This window comes from Orycteropus afer, unplaced genomic scaffold (genome assembly GCF_000298275.1).
Source record: "Orycteropus afer afer isolate SDZICR_OR568_19922 unplaced genomic scaffold, OryAfe1.0 scaffold00099, whole genome shotgun sequence".
In the NCBI taxonomy this organism is placed as follows: Eukaryota; Metazoa; Chordata; class Mammalia; order Tubulidentata; family Orycteropodidae; genus Orycteropus; species Orycteropus afer.
The window spans coordinates 5633014-5643633 of record NW_006921686.1 but is presented as its reverse complement, the minus strand read 5'-3'; the positions used below and the strand labels follow the sequence as shown (position 1 = coordinate 5643633).

Sequence of the window (10620 nt, the reverse complement as noted above, 5' to 3'; positions counted from 1 at the left end):
TATTTTCTTGTCAGAGCGGCACTAGGGAACCAGAATAGATACAAAAAGACATAAATGAATATTGAGGTAGAAGGAAGATCTCATCTCTTCTCTTCCCAACTAGGAAGATAATGTAATTCCAAATAACATTATTAAATTCCATATAATATGAAGATAAAGTAATTCCAAAGTAAATCACAGTTTTGGAGGAATCTGACTAAATGAGTGCCCTTTGAAAAACATTCTTATACAAGATTTCTGAGAAACAGTGGTGTTTCCTTCTGACAATGAACACTGTTGGTCTTTTTTTATAAGTTGCTACACGCTTCAGTAAATGTTAGTTTTGTAATTAATTTTATGATGATTATTTGCAGGACATCTATTCTAGTTAATATTTTTTTTTTATTGCATTTAAGGTGTAAACTGATAAACATCTTCGTCCATCATACATTATATAGAGTTTCTTTACTGCATGGGATTTCTAATGTCTATAAATTGCATTTTTGATAAAGTTTTACCACATACGTATCAAAATGAAGATTTCTCTTTAATATACACACTGATGAATGGAAAATTTCTCCCTGAAAAAAAGTCTTACACCATTTTAGATGACTTCATTGCCACATGGGCCCTTAAAAATTAAAAAGTTTGAACTTGGAATTATACTGTTGCTTTCCTATGTAGATTCCAGTAACTGTGAAATGTGTTGTTATTAAAACCCTCTTTATTAGTCAGGATAGGTTAGGCAATGCTGCAGTAATAAATAAACCACCAAAATCTCAGCAGTATCACACAACAGATGTTTATTTCTTACTCACAGAAAACCCAATACAGGTCAAATACCCACCTTTCAATAACCCAGTCAGGAACAAGAAGCCTCCAAGGTCACCTCAGCAGGGAAAGAGAAGCCTGAGGACATCAGGAGATATTTGTAAGGGCCAGGCCTGGCAGTAGCTCATACCACTTTTGCCCACACTCTACTGCTGGAACACAATCACATGGACTCACTGTTAACTGCAAGAGTTGCTGGGAAATGAAGTCTTCCCATGTGCCCAGGAAATGGAATGTGTCTTTATTACACTCTTAAAATATCACTCTTACAGAGCTTTCTCCTGTATAGACAATCTAATGGGTTTCAAAACCTGACTACAGACTAATGTTCTCCCAACACTAGTAATGTGAGTGTTCCATTTCTGAGCCCACTGTTGAATGTCCTTCACAGAAGGGGTATCTTTTTGTGTGTTATTGTTAGGTGCCGTTGAGTTGGTTTTGACTCATAGTAACCTCATATGTTGTTGTTGTTGTTATGTGCCGTTGAGTCGGACCCAACTGATAGCGACCCCTCCTTGGGTTTCCGAGGCAGTATCACTATGGAAGTAGCTTGCCCCATCTTCCTTCTGAGGAGTTGCTGGTGGGTTTGAACCACCAGCCTTCTGGTTAGTAGTCAAGTGCCTTAGCCACTATGCTACCAGAGCTCCCAGCAACCTCATATACGACAATGAAATAATGCTTTTTATCTTTTTTAGTATGGACTTGCTCAAAAACCTAAGTTCAACCTTTAGTTGAATTAAAGTCTTTCCCATATTCATCTCAATTGAAATTTCCTTCACGGGTAAATTCCTCAATGAAAATTTTACCTCTAACTCTTGCTGTTGCCACAACCTGCCCTTTTGCAGAGAATCACTTACTTTGCCACTGCAGCAGGAGACAGCTAACAAGAGCTGCAGAGATGTCCAAAGGGTGTGGAGTCAGTGTCTGATCTCTTCTAACTTCACAAGGGAAAAGGAGGTCAGATGCCCCTGCCACACCCTTTTTACAGTTGGCAATGAGGATGGGATTTCAAGGCTACACACCTTATTTGCATAGTCCCACCTCTAGAAGGGTGCCATGTACTTTATTTTCATTGTTAACAAGCTGTCCAATCCCCTGGGTTGGGCCACAAGCATTGCACATTTGCATAGTCCCACACAGTCATCATGGGCTATCATGGACTGCTAGAAGAATGAACTCTGTCATAGAAGTATAGCCAGAATGCTCCTTAGAAGCAAGAATGACCAGACTTTGTCTCTCATGCTTTGGTCATATTGTCACAAGGGACCAATCCCTGGAGAAGAACGTCATACTTGGTAAAGTAGAGGGTCAGAGAAAAAGGCAAGACCCTCAATAAGATGGATTGACACAGTAGCTGCCATGATGGGATCAAGGATGGCAATGATTATGAGGATGGTGCAGGACCAGGCAGTGTTTCCTTTTGTTGTACACAGGGTTGCTATGAGTCAGAACTGACTAAAGGGCACCTAACAATAACAACCAAGTCATCCGGTGGAAGTCACAAAGACCACGGCTGGAAGGGCCATACCAAGCAATTCACTGCACCACAACAGAACTTCTTGAGATCTGTAGGAATTCCTTGGAATGCTCTTGACAGTCACTACTTTAGTGCTGCAAGCTGACATTATAGACAGCAATGTCTCTAATCTCTAACCCTCCAGCCCTTCCAATGGCTCAGTAAGCCTCTCATCACCTGGGATACACAGAGTGGCTTTCTGTTTTCCTAACTGAACCCTGCCTCACGACATCTGTAATGCCTCTGTCCTCATATGCAGTTTTTGATGAGTAAGCAGGTCTGAGCTATTGCTAAAACCCTCACCACACTCATGACATGTATGTTATGACTTGTTGATATGCACTCTGTGATGGGCAAGAAGATAAGAATTGTGACTGAAGCCCTTACCGTATTCTTTGCACTTACAGGGCCTTTCTCCTGTGTGGACCCTGAGATGGACATGAAGATCTGAATTCCAGCTGAAGCTCTTACCACACTCATCACATTTGTAGGGTTTCTCTCTTGTGTGATCTTTTTGATGTAGATGAAAGTATGAGCTATAACTGAAGCCCTTCCCACAGACATCACATGTGTAAGGCTTTTCTCCCATGTGAACCCTCTGGTGAGTGTGAAGAACTGAACTGTATGCAAAGTCCTTGCTGCACACATTGCATTTGTACGGCTTCTCTCCTGTGTGGACTCTCTGGTGAATATGAAGGTGTGTGCTTTGGCTGAAGCCTTTCCCACACTCATGACACCTATACAGCTTCTCTCCCATGTGCAGCCGCTGGTGGACTTGAAGAACGGAGCTGGAACTGAAACACTTGCCACACTTACTGCATTTGTAGGGTTTCTCTCCAGTGTGCACCCTCTGGTGGACAAGATTTGAGCTCTGATCAAATGCCTTCCTACACTCTTCACACTTACAGCGTTTTTGCCCTGTGTGTACTCCCTGATGACTACAAAGCAGTGAGCTGGATCCAAACCCCTTACCGCACACGTCGCATTTGTAGGGCATCTCTCCTGTATGGATTCGATGATGGTTGTGCAGAGAGGAGGTCCGCTGAAAGCCCTTGCCACATTCATCACATTTGTAGGGTTTGTCTCCTGAGGGTACTTTTGGATATCTGGGAAGGTATGAGCTCTGTTTGCAGCCCTTAGACCACTCATGGCAGTTATAAAATTTTGCACCTGAATGGGTTTCATTATGAACTAAGTCTGAGCTCTGACTAAAGTCTTTTCCATATTGGTCCCATTTATAAGCTTTTTGTCCTGTGTGAGCACGGTGATGAGTGGGAGGATTTGAATCATCTATGAAGCCCATTCTACAGCAATTACATTTGGAAGGTGTTGATACCATATGGACTACATTGTATCGTTCAATGGTTGACTCCGTGACCAAGCTTCTCCCACAGTCATTGGATCTACAGTGTTCCTCTCCATTACATTCCTGGGAACTGTCATGATCATGTGAGGGCCAACGGAAGCTCCCATCACACCAATCACATCCACACATTCTCTCTTCCACGTGAATTCTTCTACATCTTCCCTGAGAATTCTGGGGCTCTGTTGTTATGCTGGCTTCTCTCGAAGATTCTGGGGTCAGGACCTGGGTCAAGCCTTTCCAAGCTGATGGATGTTCGAAATTAATGGTATTTACCACCAGTTTTCATTTTCCACAACCTGAAGAGATGTTCCTGCCCACTCTTCACAGAAGGAAACACCTTTTTCTGCACAATGGGGACAATCTCCTTGAAGATTTGTGACATAATCCTGACTCTCAGCTAAGTCACTAATTCTGTGTTTCCAAATCTGCCAGCAGAGGAACATTGCTTGTGAGGGGTAACTCAGTCCTGTCCCCTGAAGGTTTGAAAAGTTGTTTTTGATCCCGTCTTCTACAAGGACAAAGAAAATTTGGCTAAGAGAACAAATAAATCATCTGTTTGGTGAGAATGGAGTAGGATAGGGTAGGAGATTGTCATGTAATAGGCAATTTGAACCACAGTCATTCTAATCTATAATTCTGTCAATTAGAAATCAGGTCTTTCAGGGAAGTCAAAGGAAATCTTGGCAAGAAATTATAAAAGAATTGATCGAGGAAGAAGAAATTCACCTCTCTGCTATAAAAGGAAGGAACTCTGGTAGTGGTTAAAGCATTCAGTTGCTAACCAAAAGGTGGGTGGTTCAAATCCACCAGCCGCTCCACATAAAGATGAGGCAGTCTGCTTTTGTACAGATTCCCATATGGGACAATTCTATTCTGTCCTCTAGGGTTGCTGTGAGTTAGATCAATTTGATGGCAGTGGAGTTTTGGGGCTATAAGAGAAGTAAAAAAAAAAGCCTTTAATTATTTTTTACACACAGTATGAAGAAGGCTCCCATATGATTTGTATATACACACATATACATACACATACACACACACAAAAAAAAAAACCTCACTGCCATAGAGTTGATTCCGACTCATAGCGACCCCCTTTCAGTTTCTGAGGTGGTAAATCTTTACAGAAGTAGATTGCCCAGTCTTTCTTCTTCAGAGTGGCTGGTGGGTTTGAACCTCCAACCTAAAGCCATCTAGATGGGTTTCAAAATGGCATGAATCCCACGATCAAGACCATATGGTTAGTTTTTGGTTCAAGGTAGTTTCTGGGTCAAGTCACTGAAAGTGACTTTAGTTCATAAAATGGTGCCAGGGAAAGGCGGACATGGAAGGAAGTTGGGACAATCCACTTCCATAAAGATTTACTGCCTTGGAAACCCAGTGGGGATTGCTATGAGTCAGAATTGACTCAATGGCAGTGGGTTTGTCTTGGTTTTCTTTTTAGAACAGGCTCAAAACAGTGGCTTTTCAATTGTTTTAACTGTAACTCATTGTAAGAAAAGTATGTTATTCTGCAATCTATTATACAGACACACACACAGACTGTTAACTGAAACAGAAGTTTCATCAGCTGGTATTTACCTATGTGCAATGCACATGGGTAAATTCTTTTGTGATTTTGTTTTTAAAAACTGCTGAACATATAAAAGGGCAAACACCGTATGATTCTACTTACATAAATACGTAGAATAGGTAAATTCAGAAAGACAGCAAGTAGATAAGAGGTCACTAGGGACTGGGCGCTCTGGTGGCGTAATGCCTAAGGCATTTGACTGTTAACTAGAAGGCTGCTGGTTCAAACCCACCAGCCACTTCTTGAAAGGAAGACTGGACAATCTACTTCCATAGTGATACCGCCTCAGAAACCCAAGGAGGGGTCACTATGAGTCGGATCCAACTTGACGGCAATGAGTTTGATTTGGTTTAGGGAAGGGGAGGAGTAGGGAGTTATTGCATAACAGGTACAGAGTTTCTGTTTGGGGTGATGGAAACATTTGGAAAGTGGGTTTGGAAAAAGTTTGGAATAGATCATGGTAAAGGTTTCATGGCATTGTGGGTGTAACAACATTGACTTGTATACTTAAAAATTGTAAAATGGCACGTTTTATGTTATATATATTTTACTACAATAAAATTGAAACAAAGAAAGTACTGATCTGAACCCCAGCCTTGGGGAGAGAGCTCCTCTTATATACTAACTTGATTTCAGGACCCACCAATTGGGCTGCTTCCTGCAGTTCAAGGAACAACTGAGCGATATACACCTTTAGGCAAAAGGGTGACATTTCTACACTATATAGATACTGTGGTATTTCAGTTTCACATGGTTATTAAAAACACAAGGTCTAGAGTCAGACTGGGTGGGTTCAAATCCAACTTCTTCTCCACAGAAGCTATGTCACCACAGGCAAGTTGTTTATCCACTCTGTGCCTCAGTTGTTTCATCTGTAAAAGCAGATTAATGATAGCAATTCTCTCATAAAGTAAACTGAGGTAATATATATTTGTATAAGGGCCTCTGAGAAATTGACATTAGCTTAGATATTTATCAAAAAATAAACAAGTTGTTAGGGATTGAATTGTGTCTCCCAAAAAATATGTGTTGTAAATCCTCACCTCTATGCCTGTGGTTATAATGGGTTGTCTTTGTTATGTTAATGAGGCAGGATTAGTGCAGGGTGTGTTTTGAGTCAATCTCTTACAAGATATAAAAGAAAGAGATGTAAGGAAGCAGAAATGGGAAATGAGAGATGCCAAGCCACATGAAGATTGCCTAGGAGCAGATGCTCAAAAGAGACAAAGACCTTTCTCTACAATCAACAGAGAGAGGAAGCCTTCCCCTAGACCCAGTGCCCTGAGTTTAGACTTCTAGACTCCTGAACTGTGAGAAAAGGACCTGTGGTGGCATAGTGGGTGGGGCATTTGGTTGCTGACTGAAAGGTAAGAGGTTCAAACCCACCAGCTGCCCTGTGGGAGGAAGATGGGGCAGTCTACTTCCGTAAAGATTGACAGTCTCAGAAACCCAATGGGGTCACTATGAGTTGGAATTGACTTGATGTTAGTGAATTATTTATTTATTTATTTATAACTGTGAAGAAATTTGTTTATTAATGCCACCCACTGCAAGCTTGTGCTGGCTTCTTGGCTACAGCCAGCTATCTGGAAGGAGCAATTAGTTGGACCTGGGTCACAGAGGACATCAAGCTCAATTGGCAGACCGTACTACACAAAAACTTTGTTCTACATCCTACTTTGGTGAGTAGTGACTGGGATCCTAAAAGCTTGCAATCAGCCATCTAGACGCAACAATGGGTCTCTCCTCATCTAGAGCAAAGAAGAATGAAGAAACCAAAGACACATGGAAACAAATAGTCCAAGGGACTGGTAGACCGTGTGATCCTCAGCCTATATGACCATGAGACCAGAAGAACTAGATGGTGCCCAGCTACCACTGTCAACCACTCAGAAGGGGATCCTGGAGAGAGTGGGAAAACAATGTGGACAAAACTCAAAATCATAAAAAAAAAAAAAAAAAAAAGACCAGGTTTGCTGTCTGATAGAGCCTGGTGAAACTCCTGAGACTATGGCCCCTAGCCACCCTTCAAGTCTGGCATTGAACTCACTCCTGTGGCTTCCAGCCAAATAATAGATAGGCATATGGGGTGAACAATTACATCAGGTAGATACACTCCTTGGAGCAATTAATTAAAGAAGGACTGTGTTTTCACAGGGAGACAGCTCAGGGGGTGGGAGTGCATGGGAGAAAAGGACACAGGGAAGAGGTTTAACTATGGGGAAGAGAACTGTTACATTGTGGGGAATTGCAGTCAATGTCATGAAACAAAATGTGTATGAACTGCTGTACAGGAAATGAATTTGCTCTGTAAACTTTCACCCAAATCAATAAAAAATAAATAAAAAGCCACCTACTTGTGGCATTTATAGCAACACTAGATAACAAAGACACAAACTAACACTTAATATTGCACTTACAATGTACCAAGTAAGGAGCTCTGGTGGTGTAGTGGCTGAGGCATTTGTCTGCTAACCAGAAGGTCAGTAGTTGAAACTCAACAGCTGCTCCACAGGAGAAAGATGAGGCAATCTACTTCCATAAAGATTTACAGCCTTGGAAACCCAACGGGGGTTGTTATGAATTGGAATTGACTTGAATGCACTGGGTGGGTATGTACCAGGTACTCTTGTAAGTGTCAACCAAATCAAAGTTTTGGTTTGATTTCTTTGACACTAGTTTGTCCCCCTGGTTTTTCTCCAGGAGCAACCAAGGGACTAAGGTGCTTGGTTGTGTTTGAACTTTATCATTCTCAAGCTGCAAAACAAGAGGAAGGAATGAGAGGCTAAACGTGGGAGGGAGGAAGAGGGTTCACCGAGCACATGGACCATGCTCCTGGGGTGGGGGCACAGGGTTTGAGAGGAGCCCCCTCACCTCGCTTCACGAGGGGCCGCCACTCACTCATCTGCAGAGTTCTCATCTGCACATGCATCTCTTTGGAGTTCTCTCCATCAAAGTGTTTCTTGGTGCTCCAACTGGAGTATCCTGTCTGGTGTGAAATTCATCATCAGGGAAAACAAGTCTGTTGCCATGAGGCTTAGTTCCAGGTGGCTGTTCCCAGCTAACCCACTGGGGAGCTCTGGTGGCATAGTGCCTAAGGCATTTGACTGCTAACCAGTAGGCTGGCGGTTCAAACCCATAAGCCACTCTTCAGAAGGAAGACTGGGAAATCTACTTCCGTAGTGATACTGCCTCGGAAACCCAAGGAGGGGTTGCTATGAGTTGGATTTGACTCGACAGTAGTGAGTTTGGGTTTTGTTATTTATTTATTTATTTATTGGTACTCACCCACTGAGACCAGGTCCCGGAAGTTTTCCAGCATCACATCTCGGCCTTGTCCAGTAGGGCCAGCTCCTCCTCAGTGAAGACCACAGCCACATCCTTGAACATCACCTCTTCCTACAACACCAAGCACATACTCCCATCCATCATCCACCCCAGTGACCACCGGAAGGAGAGAAGACCCAGAAGCTGTGCTGTCATGAAGTGGACTCTCTCTCTGCTCTACCCCATCGCTTGGGAGCCATACTTTGCAATGGTGGAGCTGGAATCTGAAACCACTCTGCTACTGTGCCAGCTGCCTCTATACTGTGCTTTGACAATGGAGGGGGGGCGGCGTTAGAGGGATTCTGCAAACCCAGCAGAGGAAGAAGGGACTTGCTCCTTCTTGCTGGCTTTCTGTTCTGGTATCACCCCAGTAAGGCTACTTTACCCCAACAGCAGGGGTTCCTTTCTGTAGCAATAGCTGAATCCACATGGCCGTTTTCCAACACCTGGGGAAGCAGTTCCATTGTCTAACACCTCACAAATGCCAGCACCAGCCGCATCAGAAATCTGGATCCCAGGCCTCCCTCCGGGGCTCCTTCTCTGAACACAGAGACCAGGCAGCCAGCATACCTCCTCATAGTTCTGAGGTTCAACACCATAGAGTCCCCTCCTCTAAGTTCCTAAGTCCTAATAATTCAGCTTCTTTGTTCCTTCAGTGTTATGGACTGAATTGTGTCCTCCTACATGTGTCTTGGAATCCTGACCCCTATACCTGTCGCTATGAGTTGGGTCCGACTCGACGGCACATAACAACAACAACAACATACCTGTGGATATAATCCCATTGGGAATAGGGTTTTCTTTGTAATGTTAATAAATCCATATCAGTGTAGGGGAAAAAAAAGACAAGACCCAAACTCACTGCCATCCAGTTGATTCCGACTCTTAGCAACTCCCGTTGGGTTTCCGAGGTGGTAAATCTTGACCAAAGTAGATCACCCCATCTTCCTTCTGCAGAGCAGCAGGTGGGTTTGAACCACTGACCTTCTGGTTAGCAGCCAAATGCCTTATGCACTGTGCCCTAAACCTAATCCCTCTGACTGATAGGGAGCAGCCCAGGCACAGATTCAAGCACACAGGGGAGGAAGGTAGACACCACATGGGGATCACCGAGGAACAAAGAGAGCCAGGACTATAGACACTGAAAGAGACAGGACCTTCGCCCAGAACCAAGAGAGAGAGAAAGCCTTCCCCTAGACCAGCTCCCGGAATTCGGCCTCCTAACCTCCTAAACTGTGAGAGAATAAATGTCTATCTTTCAAAGCCACTCCTTGTGGTATTTGTTATAGCAGCATTAGGAAACTAAGACACTCAGGCTGGTAGCTACTTCCTGCAACCGCTACTTCATAACACCTTAGAGTTCTCTTGACCCGTTCAGTCACCTGGTTAACAACTTGATGTCTTGTTAACCACGCTTTACATTATACTCTCTCTGTTCAAATAGCTGGTAATGTTTTTGCCTCCTGAATGGACCCTGACTGATATAAAGGCACAGAGAAGCATTCCGGAAATGCACAGTTTTGAGTGGGCAATGGTTCTCTTCTCCCCGCATCACCTGTATCACACTGGTAATCGTTCATGTTCACCCAAAGAATGTTACAGTAAACATCCATGAATATGTGTCTTTGAGTGCTTGTAGGAATGTTTCTACAGAATGCACTCCCAGGCCAGAGACTCCTGAATTACTTGAGCATGCATTTTTATAATTTGATTGTCATTGTCAAAATCGTCCCCAAAAAGGTTGGGCTCATTCACAGGCCTCGTAATATTTGGATGCTCCATTTTCCATCACTGACCAGGTTGTGGCATTTTCAATTCTCTTTCATGGTAGATTCATCTATTTCTATCCAGTTAAAGGACTAAGACAACAGGCCACCACACGTTTGATATTCTGTTGTATGGAGGTGGCTTCTGTGTTGCTACGGTGCTGGAAACTACTGGGTATTTCAAATACCAACAGGGTCACTGTTTTGGTTACCTAGTACCGCTCTGACAAGAATATACCACAAATGGGATAGCTTTGACAAACAGGAG

At 43.2% G+C, this 10620-nt stretch overlaps 1 protein-coding gene across 1 annotated transcript in view; it reads right to left on the bottom strand.

The window, feature by feature from the left end:
- Positions 1-2648: 2648 nt before the first annotated feature.
- Positions 2649-10620, bottom strand: part of LOC103198886 (zinc finger protein 229-like) — a 42826-nt gene continuing 34854 nt past the window's right edge. Inside the window, exon 6 of the mRNA XM_042781280.1 lies at positions 2649-3432. Within this exon, the coding sequence (XP_042637214.1) occupies positions 2649-3432 (784 nt within the window). The remainder of the gene's footprint in view (positions 3433-10620) is intronic.